The sequence below is a fragment of the Falco peregrinus genome, chromosome 2 (genome assembly GCF_023634155.1).
Source record: "Falco peregrinus isolate bFalPer1 chromosome 2, bFalPer1.pri, whole genome shotgun sequence".
NCBI lineage: Eukaryota > Metazoa > Chordata > Aves > Falconiformes > Falconidae > Falco > Falco peregrinus.
In genome coordinates, this window is record NC_073722.1 from 99890512 (window position 1) to 99909833 (window position 19322).

At 42.2% G+C, this 19322-nt stretch overlaps 1 protein-coding gene and 2 long non-coding RNA genes across 5 annotated transcripts in view; 1 reads left to right on the forward strand and 2 right to left on the reverse strand.

The window, feature by feature from the left end:
- Positions 1–19322, reverse strand: part of GRK3 (G protein-coupled receptor kinase 3) — a 76446-nt gene that overhangs the window by 46829 nt on the left and 10295 nt on the right. For both annotated transcript variants that reach the window (XM_055797977.1, XM_055797978.1), the window contains exon 2: positions 12201–12277. In XM_055797977.1, the coding sequence (XP_055653952.1) occupies positions 12201–12277 (77 nt within the window). The remainder of the gene's footprint in view (positions 1–12200; positions 12278–19322) is intronic.
- On the forward strand, positions 3269–10020 carry LOC129783967 (uncharacterized). Of its 2 annotated transcripts, none has more exons than XR_008746180.1 (3): positions 3269–4930; positions 6081–9495; positions 9772–10020. It is a non-coding gene; the product is annotated as an uncharacterized LOC129783967 (long non-coding RNA). The 2 variants fall into 2 exon arrangements; XR_008746179.1 differs by having other exon boundaries at positions 6134–9495.
- Positions 15544–18299, reverse strand: LOC129783968 (uncharacterized). Its single transcript, XR_008746181.1, has 3 exons — positions 17877–18299; positions 17336–17381; positions 15544–16796 (listed from the first exon to the last, which is right to left on the reverse strand). It is a non-coding gene; the product is annotated as an uncharacterized LOC129783968 (long non-coding RNA).

A 19322-nucleotide genomic window follows, 5' to 3' on the forward strand; every position in this document is an offset into this window, starting at 1 on the left:
GTCACTGATTGAAAGGAAGCTGCATCTATTTACAGCAGACCTGAATTTGCTCCAAAATGCTGATGTAGACTCTTCCTAGTGCGCAAAACAGCAAATTAGAAAACAAAAATATGAAGCCGTTTCCAAACCCTAACTAAACGTGCTGTGTATAAATACAGAATAATGACAAACAAATAAGTAGTGACATCTGCACCAAAATCAGTTCAGGTTCGTTTCCTGCCGGCTGCAGCTAACAGCTCCGACTCCCAGGCAGAAAAAGCTTCAGCACAAGCTTCCCCGAACCAGACTGCCTGGGAATGCATGCTCATGCTCAGCAGACTTTTCCTTACGTATGGCACTGTCCTCAGTCCCTCCAAGATCTCTCCTGATCTTTCTTAGTTGACCGAACTCAGACAGCAGCATAAAGATGTCAGAGAAGCGTAACCAGAGGGACACCTGCATGTGGTGTTATCACAGATGGCTCGTCTCCAGAAAAGCCTCTTGTGCAGAACTGCCAAGGAAACGGCAGGACAGCATGCAGCGATAGCAAAACTCAGCTAACACACCATGGTGCCCAGAGCAGCTGTGGGTGCCCCATGCCTGGAAGGGTAGAAGGCCAGGCTGGACGGGGCTCTGAGCAACCTGGTCTAGTGGAAGGTGGCCCTGCCCATGGAAGGAGGTTGCACTAGACGGTCTTTAAGGACCCTTCCAACCCAAACCATTCTAGGATTCTATATCTGAACCACCTGAAATGGGTCTCACCTGGAGGCAAGGCTTTGTTGCCCTCAATAAAACAGTGCAACACCCTTGAGCTCTTCTCCAGCACGGTCTGTAGCATCTGTACAACAGCGAGCCAGGACCATAAACAGAGGATCACGCTCTTGACTTCAGAGCTGGAAAACTACCAGTTCTTCCCAACATGCCATATCATGTTTTATCCCACTTTATTTTATTTGTCTCAAGGAATGAGCCCACCACTGGTACCAGTAACAGACCTGGGTCATAGACACATAAAGTTAGGGGTAGAAGTCTATCATTAAACCATATGAAAATGGTAATTCGAACCAGCCTGCAGCTGTCACAGAATAGCCAGTCAAGTTCAAAATCTCGTTCTATATGGTATACATGTTCAGTTGCCATAGCACAGGGTAATAAGACCACCTAAAAGCTCCAGAATTGAAAGAACCACCAATCTCCTCCTTCAGGAACAAAGAGACTTCCAGGGAAAACTCAGCTGCGTAGGAATCACAGCTTTGGCTGGGTACAAAGCCACAAAAATCCTCACAGCCCAGAAGGCACCACAGATTTCACTACTTTTCTTTCCAATTATGAGCTATTTGTCCTTAACCTATTTTTCCTAATAGAGCCTAATGTACATTCACTGTTCATTAAAAATAACACATCATAACAAATTAAAACACATCTCTGTGCATAAAAAGCAGGGTAAAAGAACAAATTATATTTTACAAGACAGGACTTGCCATATGATGGTGAAAAGTGCAGAACAGTTTCCCTAGAAGAGAATCCAACTGAGCTCAAAATTAGTCTGTAAGTTGCCAGGTAGCTTGTTTAACGATGTCTATAAATAATAATGTGAAAACAAACTTTGGCTAAAAGGTTTCAAGTGTCTTCGAAGAAAATCTGTATTTCCAGGCATATTTTCCAATAGCTTTTCACCCAGTGAAATCACTAACCCTTGTTAAAAATTGGTCAGCCACCTTCCCGAATGCCAGACCTGCATGCGGCTCAGACTCTTGCAGCCACAGCAGCAGAGATGCTGTACTGCTCCTGCCACACACGCACCTGGGACACACCGGCGCAGTCACAGACTGCCAAACCTCGATCAGCCTTACAAGGCAGAGGATCTTAAGCAGCTAATAAACCAATATACCAACTTACTGAGAGCGTTCAATTATTATTCTGCTTCAAGTCCATAACATCAGTTTGGAGCAAAACACTTGAGGTGGATTAGAGAGCCTGCATTTGCAGTAAACACCCTTCCAGTCCTCTGACAGCAGCCAGGAGTACAGTGCTTTCAAAGGGTAGGACCCGCAGCTGTCAAGATGTCAAGCAGTGTCCCACCAATTCAAATGATAAAAGGATTTCTAATGAAAAGAAGAACGTGCTCTATTTTTAACATGCGGCTGTAAATCATTAAAAAAAAAAATAATAGAGATGTCTGCACTTCACCCACCGCAACTGCCACTGGATCTTTGTCTCAAAAAAACCAAACAACAACCAACCCACCACATATCATCTTAATATCTTCATGAAATGTACCTCTGAATATTGAACATGCAATAAATTATTTTTTTAAGCCATGGGGGAAAAAAAAAAAAAAAACCAAAACAAAACGAACCTTACATCTCAACCACACTTGGTACCGATCTTTCATGCTCTGGTCTTCCTTAACGTGTAGAATTTCAGTCAACTAAAGTCAGGTATCAAAGGCATTGGATATATCAAAGGTGAAAGAAAACACAGGGTTGTACATATGAAAAACTACCTCTAAAAGATGGAAGACTAATATCACTAAACAAAGATATGTAAAAATATTCTAATTTTTAACAGACAACTATACACAGAATTGAAGGGTTTGATTTCAATCAGTTACTACGAAGAATGTGATTAAATTCCTTCACTAAAGCTCATCAAGAAAAACTTAGCACTTGAGGTTCTGTTCTTTTTTCACTTGGAAATACAAGAAACTCCCACCCCCTTTGCAAGTGGCATTAGCAGCTACTAGCAAGCTATTAGCAAGCTAACAAGTATTAGCAGCTTAACAATCATGATGGTTGTTTGTGGTATCAGCTCTTTCCCCATGTCACAGAATATTCAGTCCCTGTGAAGGCAGTAACAGTTGTTACTTTCTTGATCAGTAGTTTTCCATTATACAACTTTTTAAAATTACTTGAATAATGCAAGCCAGTATCCCTTTGTTACTGAAAAGCACACCATTTCTTCTGCAATGCTCTATGCTATGAACCATGCACTGTTATGAATGATTTAACACACAAAGTACACTGGGAGGTGTATTTCTACTTCTTAGAAAGGTTTGAGGTCTGTGTGCGCTTTTTCTTGGGGGAGAGCGAGGTGACAGGATTATTTAGCAAAGACAGGAATAATTTCACAACAGAAGAGTATTCTCAAGTCTCTGATGCCAGTACTCACCTTCGCAAGTACTGCTCAGTATTTTAACCACTGTAAAGAATCAAACTGTTCTGCAACAGCATGTAGGAAGCCTGTTATACTGTGCTTAAAATCAACACACAAATACACACAGCACTTAAGTAGAGAGGAGCAAAACCACGAACACAACAGTGGCAGAGCACAGATTATTCTCCTATGTGATTTTTAAAGCCTTCCGCTAGTTCATTCTGTGTGCTCTAAGAAGAAAGCTGCTGAGAGCTGGAGGTTCAGAAACAGATGGTTCTACTTCTCTTCATACTCTTTCCCCTTGTAATCAAAGAAATTGTTGACAGAAGTAGCTAGAAACATCAAGAAACTGTTTTGCATATTTCTGAACCTACCTATCCAACCACCAGAGACATGCACGCATCTGAGGGCAGAATATTACAGAGGCCCTGACGGGATGTAATGCTGTCAGTGGAAAGAGGCCAGGAAAGAGAGAAGCAACTACCCTATAAGGTTACTGCTCTGTTCCCCTCCAGAGTCTGAAGATTTCGGAGGTCTGGTGGTGTACATTACTCACCTCCCGACAGTGCACCAAGTCATGTTCTACTGCAAGAACCTTGCAAATCCAGACCAATTCCCAGGCAGGTTTGCAGGTCGTATTATGCATCATTCTTTTACAGGACAGACACTGGTACAGAACAGAAAAGCATCTGAAAGGCTTATAGTAAATACCTATGTTGGTTCTCTGCTCTGCAGATGAATTTACGAGGTAACCCATAGCCAGAGCTCTCCAGCATCTCTGCTCTGCGACTTTGTAGCTGCTCGCTCTCTTGAAAGCGCTGCTGAAAGTTAGAAGACTTAACAGCTTCAGTAATTTAGAGACTACTTAACGCTTCTCCTGGTTTCTGAGCTTTTCTCCTGTTACTAATGAGTTATCCCACTGAGATGAATGAGTAGCACTGGCAGGACCAGCGAATTTGCTTTATTAGTAGTACAGAGCTATGCAGGTAAATCTCATTAAAGTCATTATTATGCCACATTACAGACATGGAAAACTAATATTTACCTATTTCACAGTGGTGTTCAGAGAATTAATTAGTCTGTGAATTGTTTCAAGACACATTGATAAAGACTCCATGGGAGTGCAACTGCTTTGGACTGACGGAGAAAGTGCTGGGGGGCAGGAGGGGGCAATGAAGATCAGAGGCCATTGCTGTTTATTTTATACACAGGTAGAACACTCCATCAGAATGAGTTAAGAAAGCTCAAGCGAGCACAAGCAGATAGAAAACACTATCTTCGATGTGGAAGTCACTTTGCACTGTATTAAGGATGGGTTTAGAACATTTTAGTGCAAAGCCTTCCAAACTGGTCTTTGCAACCCCTTCTTGCAATCGGGTAGTAGACCTGGCAAGCCACAAAGGTCCCACCCAGCAGCAGGACCTAACTGTGGAGCCCAGCGATCCTCTGCCCCAGCTGCACAAAGACCGGGAGGCCATGCAGCCCAGCGGTGTGCTGGACGTGCCATCCCTCGCCAGTACCCATGCAGAGAGCCTGAGGCCGGCTGCCCTCTTCTCCTCCTCCTTGGCTCCCCTGGCCACACCAGCAGGCAGATGCCATCTGGCCGCTGCAGGAGAGTGCTGCGAAGCCTCAGGTGTGCGGCTGCAGGATGACCAAACAAATCACTGCGAGCTCAGCTCATCTGAAAGGAATGAGTTTACGGACATGCTTCCTGGGGAAAAACAAACCAACCTATGGAATGTGCACAACAAAGTCACTGCAGGCTTTGTACGAGCAGCTCAGAGTTTACTGTCTGGTATGTATACTTGCTGAAAACTTAACCCGGGAAACATCCAACTGCAATTTCGTTCAAATAATTTATAATATGTTACCTCTATATGTTATATTCGTTATTTATCTTGCTTATCTCCTCTCCTATACTACTACTTCTGGAGTTCAGAATTTCTAGTCTGCCTGGAATTCTCGATAATCTCCCCCAAAAACTGGATAATTACACTGCTCTGCTGAGATAAACACTATTTCCCCCCATGGCTTAAGTCTTCCAAGAACAATACTGTATATAAATGCTAATATATATAAGCATGCGTACATTATCCATTGTGTGACATTTCAGATGACAGGATATATATTTTTCTTATTTTAAAGCTCAGACTTAAATCTGCAACTCCACTGGGAAATCACACAACTGAGTATCTTCAACCCCTCCACAAAGGCAGGCATGGGAGCATATCAGGCTGCATCCCAACAAAGAAACACTCAATTATTTATGATAAGAAGAAAATCCAAAATGAATACATACATTTTTTATAGTGACTTTGAATACTGTTTGTCCCTGACACACAAGACAGATACCTCCTTAAAACTGCCTGCAGGTAAAACGCACATAACATCAACAGGAGGAAGCTTCATCAACACCCCTCTAAATGATCTTCAGTGTAATTCATGCAAGTATCACTTTTATTTTACCACAAAATTAAAGTATGTTGAAAGAAATGTAATCTCCAGTAACATTTAAATTATGACATAAAAACTAGATCGTAATCCAAACACTAAATCAGCAAAAAAATATTGCATATAGCAAAACAGACTGGGTTTTATAAGAAGAGTGCATGTTTTCTCTCTTTTGCTGTCCACACCCCAGTTTGGTACAAGCGGAGAATTGCTGTAGAGGAACAGCTCCCCTGTGAAAGGTCTTACTTCAATAGTTTCCGTTTCGGTTTACAATCACACAGTTTCCAACATCTACTTGTGGTTTGGTTTTTGTGTTGTTTTTAACTGATCATATGAAATGTGCAAGGAAGGCATGGCTCCGATAGATTCATAAAAGCCTTCTGCAGACTATCCACAGTCCGTTTTAGTTTAAACTTCAATTGAAAATAAGAAGTAACATGAGAAATAAGATCAATCTTCAAATGGTATTTTCAATATATTTTTTGTTCATACAGTTACTTCCCAATTTTGATGGTGTCTACTTCTGTGTGGTGGCTGTCTTCCCCAGGTCAGAAACGGAACCCCAGAATAAAACCACTTGAACAACCAACCCGCCTTCATGCTTCTACAGAAAACCTGCCAAGCAATTAACTATTTTCCCTATTTCACAGCTGCACATTATTTAACATCAATATACCAGAACAGAGTAAAATCATCGCAGTGCTACAATTCTCATGAATACTGTTAAGAAGTCCAAGGCTGTGACAGTTTCAATCATTCAAGTTTTAGATCAGTAGCTAACGTATGCCCCTGGGTGACTTCAGCTCTAAAAATACTCTCCATTTATAAAGACACATAGCATGGGGTTTTGTGCAGCCCCCCTACTCATCGCTACCTCTCCCCAGAAGGACAGAGGACCTTGACCCACCCCTGCAGGGACTCGCACCCATCGGCTCCCCAACACACTGGGGGAGTCAGCCCTGCGCTGGGACCACCACCACTGGACCACCGCTGGGAACACGCCACTGGCATGATCCCCCCTCCCCGACGGTGCAGGCTGGCCCGCAGCTCCAGAGTCACCACCAGTGGCTAGAAGCGACTAGGAGCAAGATCTGCTAATACTTTTGTCATCCCCTGCTCATTTAACAGCCAAAAACTCAGGTGCTTTTCTTTATTCCCAACCAAGTTTTATTGCTTTCATTGTTATTTCCTCAGAGGACTACTTAATTAGTTCAAAATGCCAATGGCACATAGATCTTATGCTTAAATTAAACAATAGCTTAAATAATGCTCTAGGGAGGTACTTTTCCCAGCCTGTTATTTTTAGTTATCTCGGGGAGCGCAGTGCTACCACATTGGCAACAGAAAGAGGAAGAGCGAGAATGTTTTTCACAACAGAATTTAACTCAAGATCCATCTAATGATTAGCATCAAAATTCTGAAATAATGAAATATACTGTGTCCATAACTAGAGAAACAAGCAACAGAAAACATGATTCATTGCCCTAAAAAAAACCCCAAAAAAACACTTTAGCTGTTCTCACCCTAGTTTGGGGTTGGTGGTTGTTTTTTTTTTTCTTTTCAACAGAAAGTTGTCACTGACAAAACTGGAGGAAACAGCAGCCAGAACGGTCAAGAGCACGTTTCCCTCTAACTGCAGAGGGCATGCAGAAAAGTCCCTCCCCACAGTCGCAGGCTGTCTGTGCAGAAGGAACTACAAAACAGACCAAACGTTCATCTGCTCTGGAAACTCGGCTAAAAAGCTACCAGAATATACATTAGCTATACTTAGCTGTAGCAGTGTAAAGGGAGCGGGTAAGAAGCGAGAGAGGCCCTCACAAGACAGGCGTGTGTAGGAAGAAGCACTGATACAGATGGCAAAATGCTCACCCCGGCTGGGAAGACCTCCAACTTGGAGCCTGCTGATTTAAGAGGATATGAAAGACAGTTAAATGAATTGCCCAAGAAAGATCATTCCTCACTACACAAAAGCGGATGGTAAATAGGGAAAAAAAAAAACATGTTTGTAACTTGTTACGTCAACTACAAGTTTTTTTAATTGGTTCTTTTTTGAAGTGTTATATTCAAGAAAATAAAACAGAAATTAGATCCAACTTTGGGGAGAACAGAAGAAAAAAAGAAGTTACTTACTAAGCAAGGTGAAAATTTTATATTGCGGTATGACCAGCTGCTGAAACAGCTAAAACATGTTCTGTTCTCATCTTTCCCCAAGACCCAAACCCAATGGCTCTGTGCAACAGATGAGAAACAGAGAAGGGTGTAGACAAACTGCCATGTCCCGCCAGCTTCCATACAGTCACCAGAGAAGCCAAGGCTGAACCTAAGCCAGGACCTGAAGCTGCAGGATGCTCTACCATCATACCACTGAAGTTCTACACCAACTTTATTCCCTGCCTACAGGTAGATTCAATTTGTCAGAAAGTCCAGTCTCAGGCATCAGAGTCACTCAACCGTAACTCACAAAAACTTTGCTCAGAAGCATTTAACTTTAATAACCATGATAATCCTTTTCTAAGTGGTATTATGACCTAATTCACTCCCTTTAACACTTGACAGTGACACTGGCCACAGCAGACCCCAATCCACCCAAGAGCTAGGCACACCAGAGTTCATTTCAAAACTGCCCTCGGAAAGCAGCATTTTTAAACGTGCAGGGGACCACAAGAAGAACCTCATGTGCAATTTTAACACAGTCATGAAGCAGAGTGGATTCCATGTGTGAGTTAGAGATACTGGGATACCAGAAAACGTCTCTTTTTCTAAAGCAAACAGATAATCTGGTGTTGTAGCAAACAGGATGTGGTAAAAAGAAAACCAGCTAAAGGTGGTTATGCACTCCGCTTTGAGACATGCTGTACTTCCCCATAAAGCTTCTGCTGTGGAGGAAGCAGCTTCTGCAGGAACAGCCGGCTGCTGGGCTATTAAGCACTGCCAGAGCATTTTTCTGTGTGGCTCTATTATCTTCATGTCCTCTGACTCATTAGGCGATTCTTCGAGAGTTCAAGATCATCGTGAAGCATCACTCCTGCAGTCATGCCATCTTCAAGAAATGTGAGGAACCTATTTGCCTTCATGAAGAAAAAGATTTAAACAGAGGACAGAGACTTGTTTATGCAAATCTTATGAAGCCTCCAGGTCATTTTTATCCCTGGAAAGGCTGCTGCCACACCACTCGCTGATGGAGCTTCCTGCTCCGATTCTGATCTTAAAGGGCAGAGCAAAGGTTTTGGTTTCCAAGCCCAAACTGCCCATGCGATTCCCTGCAGTTGCACACCTGGGGTGAGTGGCAGGGAGGGAATTTGGGCCAATCTTTTATAGTGGGACCTGGAAAGCACTGATCCTAAAAGGATTTAAGGGCTCATTAAGGATAAACACTTGCAGCTGGTAAGACCTGCACCATAATTAGAATACACATAGGAAAACATCCAACAGGAAGGACTCCATACATGACATCAGAAAGACTTGTATCAGACAGCTGATCAAAGCCCTGTTTTTTACATTTGAAAGAAGGATATTCAAAAACAGAAAAAAAATTACTTGGAGCTGTAAGAACGAACTGTGGTCTCGGGGAAAAAAAAAAAAAAGAAAAAAAGCTTAACAGTCCTCATCTACATCGCTTGCCAAAGGAAAAAATATGTAGCCTGATGAAGTTTTATAGTTAGTATATAAGTATAAAGCACCATATACTAGATGGCTCTTTAACTGAGAAAATAAAGGCAGAAGAAGAGCCAGCAGCAAGGGGATGAACCAGCAGAATTACAGCTCATGATCAGAGACTCGTTTGACTCAGATCGACCTGAACTCCTTCGAGCAGGGGCTGCCTCCTGCGGGGCATCCACCCCAGACCAGCATTAGCTGCAGTCTCTCCACATCCCCGCCACAGAAAGATACGACAACAAGAGTAAAAAGGTGATTAGACTTTTAATTACCTCACCATATTTATTTTCACAGCCTTTTGCATAATGCTCGCCTAAAACTGAAGGTACTTTACCACAAGCAATTATGCTAATGTCTGGAAACAGAACTAATTTAATGGCAAAGAACAAGCTAGAAAATGCAATAAAATTTAAATAAACCACCACAGTAAGGAAATACAATATTTTCGAGTGCAATGCAACGTCTTCTGTTAAAAAGTCATGTTTATCTTTAATCTTTTTTTTTCTTCCATTCTAAATCCTACTTCAGAAGAAACCAGCTTCAGAAGTAACTGAAATTCCAGCAAAGTGGTCACAGAAGCCCTCCTCATTTCCAGGTAACAGAGGGCAAGTACTGCTATGACTGTACCAAGGGGAAAAGAGGAGAAAAACTCTCTGCACATCTATGAACTATGCATCTCAAGATGTAAGTGAGAAACAAATATGCTAATGAAACTTTGGACTCTAAAATTCCAGGTTCAACAGCTACCAGCATGGGGGGGGGGGGGTGCGTGTGTGTGTGTAGAAAAAACCCCATACAATCCTTCCAACTATAATTGCTATAACTTACCAAAATAACTGCAACATTCTTCACCCTTCTTTTGAACTGACTATTAATGAAAAGTATTCAATTATAAAAACAGAACTATCCATTATATATAAGTGTTCTGTTTGACTTTTTTTTGGGGGGGGGGGGTGGGGGGGAAGGGAGGAAGAGACTTCTTAATTTCATTGCCACCAAACAGAATCAAACAGTTAAAGTCATCCTGTGCTTGGTCCTTAAAACTCCACTTATTTTGCAACTACCATGCTACAGCAAAATATTAATGATTCAGCACAGACATCTAAACTGAAGCACACACTGAGAGATGTCAGTACAAGCAAATGAGGTATCTATGCATTTACAGTATAAAATTTTTGACCAGAACAAAAAGTCATAGTTTTTATGCACACATATACAGACTACACTTCAATTACTGCAATACAATGGAAAGCTCCATGGGACTTCTATGAACACATATGTTAGACTGGTGTTTCCACAACCCTCTTTGTATGAAGCTATGAAATCCATTAATGACAATCTGTGATACTATACAAGAACACTATTTTAATCTGGCAATACTTAAAACTCCCACTCCAGAATATTCTCCTACCTGCTGAGCCACACATTTCCAGGCAACCAGGAAGGGAGAAGACATTCCTGCTCCAACCATGGAGACCAGCTAAAGCTCGAGCAGCCCAAAGATGCCCCATTGCACCACCTTCCCTGGGAAACGACGTGCAGCAGCACTTTGTTCGTGGGCATTTGCTTCCACAATTAATTACAGTCTCAGTGTATTTCAGACAGGAACAGATCCATTAATCTCCCCAAGTACTGCCAGCCCGTTTTATGGTTTTGTCCCCATTTCACAAGACAAGAGCAGCCATACTACCCTAACAGACACATGCAAACCCCCTCATGAAATCCATTCCCCTGCTTTACTACCTGTCCTACTCCAAAAATCATTTTATTCATATCCAAATTTTTTTTAATTCACACGCTAAGCCTTTGGAAAATTGACTAACCTCACATTTCTCAAACAGCTTTTCTGGTTTTGAAGACTGTTCAACCTTACTTCTCTCTTTCATGGCCTACATAGTACCCTATTTCAATACTTCCTTGTAGGTCATATTTAGCAGACGGCTCAGGGCTGCTCACTCACACTGCTCTTTCCCAGACTCTTTCCAGTAGGTCCATGTATATTTTGTAGTTCGGTGCCAGGATGGACATAATATTCTGCCAAAAGAGGATTACTGCACATGCCTCACTGGCTACAATCCTGATTTCATATTAGTTGTGTGATCTAGCTGAGACAATAACCTACGGCTCACTGTAACAGCCAAGTCAATTAAAAACATCTACCTGATCAGTGGTTCTCCAGCCTGTATTTGTGTAATTTGTCCTGCAGCACAAGTGTAGAGGATGCTGCTGGGTTTAACCAAGAAGCACTGCATGTGTCCCCCCCTCCTCTAGTTTATGGAGATTTCTTGTAATTCTGTCCTTGTTCTCAGTGTGGTTACAGCACACAAGCAGAATACAGAGGTTCTTCATCCCAGCACTCACACTGTTAACTAAAATGCTGCACAGTAACTGATCTTTGATGCTCTTATGCAAACTCCCTGGATACATCCTTCCATGTTGACAAGGAAGCACTGATTCCTCAAGTCAATTTTCCCCAACAGTTTCACCCCCCCACATGCAGCAGTTTCACCCAGGCCACATCCCCCTGTGTTGTGAGCAAGAACATGATGTCAGACAGTCAAGACAACACGTATGGTATTTTTACTACTGCTCCCTTACCAACAAAGCTTATTACCCCTGCAGAGGAAAAAAAAAAAGTTTAACTGATGTGACACATTATACTGTTGACAAGCCCATACCAAGTAATATAATTTTATCCTCGATGAGAAAATAATTAAATTACTTGGAAACAGTAGTTTTCCAGAAAATGAAGTTGACAGATTGCCTTGCTTCATCTTCCTCTCTTTCACAACATTTCATTTTATTGAAGACCTTTGTTTTACTAAGTCCTGTCCATACTCCAGTGTTCTTCAGAACATCTACAACACCGATTTCTCAGCAATCATTACAGAGAAGTGGCAGGCAGGCCAACCTTAAAAATATTTACACGAGTAACATTTTATTGAAATAGGACTTACCAATTTTCTGATGAAAGATCTTGTCAAAGGTTAATTCACCCCTTTCCTCAAGGTATTTCTGCATAACACTGCGTATACTGAAAGAAAAAAAGAAAAAAGAAAAAAGAAAAAAAAGTTACTTAAACTGCTTATTTTAAACCAGACCTTTAGAGACAAGGATTACTAAAATGAACAAACAGTGTGAAAGACTCATGTGGTAACTGCCTACCTATCGCATCAACTCATAGCACAACAGGCATTCTGCTGCTCCATCTAAAGACCATGAGAGTCCAGAGGGCTACAGCCATTAACGGCCAGCAAGCCTGTCATCAAGTCACAAACACAGGTGGAGTCACCATCCCTGGCGGTATTTAAAAGACATGTAGATGGGGCGCTCAGGGACATGTTTTAGTCATGGGCTTGGCAGTGCTGGCAGGATGACATTATACTATCTATCTATCTATCTATATGCTTAAGTATATAATCTATACTTAAGTAATAAGGTTTGAGAATGCCACAACTGACCATAAACTGGAAAAAAAAACCCTAACACCAGTGACTGCACACAGTTCCCTTTGCTGTATCCACTACAGAAGCAAGAGCACAAAAGGAGAGCTCCCAGCCTTTCCCCGGGTTTGCCCAGCTGGGTTTTTATCCCAGTTAGATATTCCTGGGTTGAATGGAAGGGTAGTATGGGGCGACTGCTGCTGCAGCACCAAACAGGGGGTGTTTCTCCTTAAAAACGGAGGCTGCAGGCAGAAGCACACAAGGAATACAGGTCCCAGCACTTCCCATGGCACGTTCTGGTCATCGCTTCATTTCTTTACTCTCGCACCAGGTTTTAGTTTGCACAATGTAAAATAAATGTGCAAGTTGATCAACACTACATTGGGCTGTTAACACTGCAATTGCCACGTTCCATTTAGAAAGTGAGCCAACAGAAGCTCCATTAGGCCCCCAGCTTGGCTGCAGCGCACTTAACATCTACTTTGCTTAATTTATAATGTCACAATCACTCATTTAAAGCACGTTAACAAAGATTTCCTTTATTTGTCAATGAAAGTAACCTCAATATGCATTTTAATATAATGCCTATAAAAATTTCATAAGGGCAACACTACAAGTACACAGATTTTTAAATCAATGTTGCCCAGCAGTACTGTGCCTTGGTAAAACAACTATATTCCTATAGTACTAAGTCAAAATTCCACTTTTCTGTTTCCAATTTTTAAATTGGTAATTTTCATATCTATTCTTTATTTTTATAAAAATAACCATAAATACCCTGTAGAAAGTACCCATGCCTTAAACAAGACTGTTAAGTATCACTCATATTTCTGCAGAAGTAAGACTGAGCACCTAAACCCTTTTAAAATGTGAACTCTGAACTACTTTGTCAGGAAAAAACTGAGCAGGTAAGCTTCCAAAAAACCTCACACGTTAATAATCATCCCTTTCATCATCTTTGAGGGAGGAAAGTATTTGTGCTCCTCCTCAAATGAGGACGTGAGACATGAAGTCTGAATACTTGACCAGAAAAAAAAAAAGTCTGTAATAAAAGCCAAGAAATTACCTCAAAGGCCCTAAACCCCCACCTATGAAATTATTCTGTTGATAGTTTTTATGTAGATCCCAAAGCCCCACATGGAACACAGATCTACGAACACCATGATACAAAGCGAGAACTGTGGAGGCGAGCATTCACATCAAGTTAAACAAGAATTGGGAGGGCTAAACATTGTTAATCAGGTTGAGATTATAAATTATTCAGTGCAAACTTTTTAGTCTTTTTACTTGTTCATTAAAAACTAGGTCTACTCTCTGCACATTTTAACAACCTAAAGGAAATACTGATTTCAGACAAAGAGGAGGCACTATCTAGAGATCAAGTTCTGTACTTGGGAAAAGCAAATAGTAAAATAAAATTTATCACTTAATCGGTAGAATTGCCGAATTGGGCTGCCTGTTCTATTGGTAGATATTTAAAAATACACATCCTAGCTTAACACATTCAAGGTGGTGACCATAAAACTTAATTCTTCTCCTGAACCCATAACAGGTTAGCACCTTGATGGCAAAACACCTCCAGCTGTACTGCTGCCATCCCGTCCTGGTGAGCAGGGGCTGGAAGAGCCACACAGCTCCCCCCGCTGCCCTGGGCTGCAGAGCGGGGTGGGGGGCTGGCAGGACCGGGGTCCCCCCGCTGCCTGGGGGGCTGGCAGGACCAGGGGGTGGCCGGAGGCAGGCAGCAGCCCTCAGCCCAAGTCTAGGGCTGGAGGCTTAGGAGAGCCCTGCAGCTCTACCCGCCCACGGGCTCCTTCCCTCTGCATCCCTCTTCTCCCAGCCAGAGCTTCCCCTTGTCTCTCCACGCTTACAGGAACACCCACTTATAAATGAAGATGTTGTGCATCAACAGCAACCACAGCCTTCCCTCTCCTCAGCCTCCGGGCTGACCCGAGCCCATCGCAGCGCCTGCATGCAAAGCACTCTTCAGCAAAGTCCCATTCCCACTGACCGCTAGACCATTAGTAACATAATAAGCCTCTTTAATAATAATGACATCAAGAAAGCTTTCCTCTGCTCGAACAAGTGCACTGCAAGAAATTACATAAACATATCTTCGTCTAGACAATGGGAAAAGATAATGAAAAATTTAACGTATGACTGAAATGTCAAGGAAAACACTCTGATTGTGTAACGAATAAATCCCTCCAGCACTTCTCCTCCTCTCCCTCGATATGTAGTACTTCTGGTCTGATGGATAACATGTCAAAGGAACAAAACGTTTTTGCAGCTACAGAGTCTGAACAAATCCGTGAAATGATCACAGGCTACTGGACTCCACACTGCATTCCAGCTTCTGAACCCCCTTTAAAACCATTTCTCTCATCCATATGAATAAATAGGAAAAAATTACACGGAGCGAACTATGATTACCCAGTTACCTTCTAACTCTCCCACAGAAGTTAAAGGTAGAAACCCTACTGAGTTCAAAGGAAACAGAGCCCACATAGCTTTCAGAAGGATGGAAAATTTTTAAATGGAGCCTAGCACATTCCACAAACAGGAAGGAAGGTTCCCTCTCTGCTTTGGTATATTGAATCATTAGTTGCCTACACGTAAACAATCTGGGATTAAAAGCTGCATTTCACAGAAATGTAGCCATTTCTGAAAAGCTTTCCATATCCAAATATGCTTTCAGGGCAAACAATGCGCTAATGCGAGGAGTGGACTTTTTGCATAAGTTCATCTCAGTTCACAGCCTGATCTACCTTAATAGCAACACTCAAAATAAGCAGAAACAAAAGCTGTCTAAAAACAAAATCCATGGAGACTTCAGAAACAAAAGCATATCTGACTGTAATACTTTTTGTCCATATATTTTTTATTTCAGAGAAGAAAATAGCAAACAACAAAAATTACAGAAACACACAGTTTGCAGTCCGCGTATCACAAGTCAACTGAAATTACAGGGCAAGTATATTGTAGGGGAACAGTCAGGCTTAAAATTTTGTGAGAAATGTAACTTGGACTCCAGATACCTCTTTGCTGGTTTAATCGGGACCAAATTTAAGGGGGTACCTGGGAGCACGGTGCAGCCGTTTGCCCTGATCAAGCAGGTAAGCGAACTGCACCAGCCCCAGGGCCAGGCACGCAGCAGCACCCATGCCAAGGTCGGTCAGAGAGAACTAACATTGAGGTGGCACAGTAAAGAAGTTCTGGAAGAGTTTTGGGGTTTTTTTATTGCAAATAAAAGAAGCATCTCGATCCCTGGCAATGCAAATGGTACCCACGTAGCGCTTCATGCTGATGCCGAGGGGTGTGGGCAGCCGGGTGCTGCAGCACGGCCGTGGGCGCTCAGCAGGCTCATCTCTTGCATCCCAACAGGAGACACTGCCCTTAAAGAAAGAGCTGAACAAAAACACCAGGCTTGCGAAGCAGCTCAGAGCACGCCGCCTGCCCAGAAGCAGGCAGAAAGATGACTATCTGCATTGTCATCAAACTATAAACTTTGTGAACAGCACAGGTCGCCCTAACCAGGCCAGCTCCTCCACCTCCCCAGCAAAGGGGTTTATTACAAGCGTGAGCTGAAGAATCTGTTAAAAGGTGCTTTAAGATGCATCTTGAAGCTCTAGTTACTATAGCCAGCATCCTGGCCTTTCAGAGCTTATCAAAGAAACGCACTAAAAAGCAACCTTCAAGGTTAAAACACTTTCTGTAATTAAAAAGGTCTCACTGTCTACAAGCATGCATGGAGGCATGCAGCCTGACAGGACGCAGACAACAGTCACGGTGCCAAGGTCGGTGCAGGCAGAAAATGTCTACTTGAAAACACATCTTCTGAAAAACTAAGGAGAAAACACATTATGTCCTTTCCTGTGTTAAAAGGACATGTGTACAGCAAGAGCACCACTCATCCGCAATCCTCTCTCTCGGGCGAGCCACACCAGGAGCAGCAAACCAGGAGGTCCCTTAGGGAGGGAGCCCACCCCAGAGCCAGGATCTGTCCTTGGCTGCAGCCAGAACCACGCACAGTGCTGGCAGCAATCATTCCTCCTGCTGTTCCCTCCACTATAAGAGATCAGTAATATTCTGCGAGTCCCAAGATAAGCATACCTATCAGAAAAAAACAAAACTCCCGCTGGGTGTATGACTGCATCTGCAACCGCACAGCCTGCAGGATGGCCACTGGCGCATCAGGCAGCCAGGAGCACGACCACAACGGATGTATGCAGAAACCAGAAGTTATGGAGGACAGTAAAATAAAGAGCATTCATTTTGACATTTCCTAAAACTTCTGCTATTAGTTTCAAAGATGCATGGATTTTGTCCCTACAGGTTTGTTATACTAAATTATGCAGGAGGTCTTTTGAAAGCATCTCGCAATTAGGAAATAGAAAGGGTAAAGAAACATGCGATGGTATGTATACGTATACATACTCTTACTGTATGAAGCTGCTTGCTATTGGCCTTCTTACTGTGGCATCTTAAAGGAGGTTTTAATTATTTATCATAAAAGCATATTAATTTTTCTTATAAATCAGTAAGAATTCAGATTTGTGGTATATTATCTATTGTACAGATGCACACATGCACACCACAGCTAGAAAAAAAAATAAATTATTTGCCTTACTGCAAGCATTAAAGAAACTTACCTACATTAAGAATGCAGTTACACTCACTAATATATTCACCTATATGCTGAAACAGAAAAAGGAGAACAGAAAAACAAAACAAGAATGAAACGGCAGCTTTACAGAGACTGGCCTGAGGAGAACAGAGTTCAGTATTTAACCCTATCAACATTTCCTGTACCATCTCAGACAAGTCATAAACTTTATCTGCCTCAGATCCCCAGTCTGTAAAATAAAGCTGTATTTCTTTTTTTTTCTCCTTTTGTCATCAGGGCAGGTATCGTCCCCCTGCCATGCATGTATCCAGCACCCAGCACACTAAACTCCTGATGGCACACCCAAACACTACTCAAATTATAATCACTTTTTCAAGAAAATGCCAGATACTCAGCAACTAGATTACCACTGCCTTTGCCAACCTTTTGCACTACCCCCACCACCTTCCTGCCCTCCACACTGTGAGCATCCCACTTCCGCACCCGCCAGCACCTTCTGCTTTCACCTCTTCCTTCTTGTTATCACTCCCTATTTCCCATTTTCACATCTCTCATCCTTTTCTCACCTGGCTTTCCGCACCATATTTATCACGTCCTCTCATCCCTTTCGATCTTCAGCTTTCGTCTTTCCCTCCTTCTTTGCCTTCTCACTCTGCACAAATGCACCAGCACGCACACACAGGGAAGTCTCACAAAGCCAACAAAGACCTGAGCTTGCCACAGTCAGAAAATAACCAAGCCCACTTAGACCCAATTTCCAATGAGAAGAAAATTTGAAAGTATGAAGGATAATACTGCCAATGCATCATTAGTAATATAGCTTTGCCTTTAAAGTATTTTACTGAGGTTTTGCAGAGTAGGAAAGAAAACAAGTCACATAACAAAACGACAGGGAGAAGGAAAGAAACATCTCAAAATAAAGAGTAAACCTCTGTGACTGATTACTAATGATGATATTATTTTCTTGTAGTACGTTCATCACTGGCATGAAGTACCTCTCCAACTGAACAGAAAACTCCCCTCGAACGAGATCATAAACTGCAAGGAGTCACTGGATCACAGTCCCTGGATCAGCTTCATGATACACTTTGGGGGCGAAAGTGAAGCGCAGACACCTGATGCAACCCATCAAAAAGAATTAGCTTCCCTCCTACATAAGAGGTAAAAAAATAGTGAACATACCATAAACCATGCAATCCAGTTCCCTTTGCTTTCTCTCAAACTCATACCCAGTTCAAAGTTCAGCGGAAGTTAATGCTTCTCTAAATTATTTTGTTCTCAGATGCTGGAAAATACGCATTGCAAGTTTTGTTCGAACAATTAATGGGGAAAAGTAAATTCTCAGCATATAAAGCCAGAAAGGATCATTAGATAAATATATCAGATTAGATGGTCTACTACTTGTAAAATTCCGTATTTGAAGAGGAAACAAATCATCAGAAGACTGTGAAAAAACATTTTTGGACAACAATGAAGTGACATTGAGAAAAAAATATGTTCCTTTTATTCTTTTACTTTTTAGCATCCTGTAATATTACTAAAATACCCCTGATGGCAACACAATATCCAACCGACTTCATTATGTAACAGAGATATAAAAGTGATCATTGGTGCTACATTAATTAGCACACATGCTCGTTCTACTCATAGTCTCACCAGCTGACAAATAAAGCAGCGATGAGCGACACCAGACTTTCATTTCTCTCCCAGCACGTCCGTGTGCATGCCTGCACAGCAACGGACAGCGCATGCAGAACACATCTCAGTTATTCTTGCACCAATGTTACACAGGACAAGAACAGGGCTCTGCCATTTTCTGCCCCAAGTTCACCCATTTCTACCCCATTTTCTGCCTTTGCACACCCTCTAAAGTTTATGCTAAGCCCACTGCCAAGTCACTTCATTGCAGTGAACTAACGCCCTTATAATTGTCAAGAATGATTAATAGCATATTCCACCCAAGAACCGTATTTGCGATGGGAAGGATTAAAGCTCAGCAACACTTTCCCACT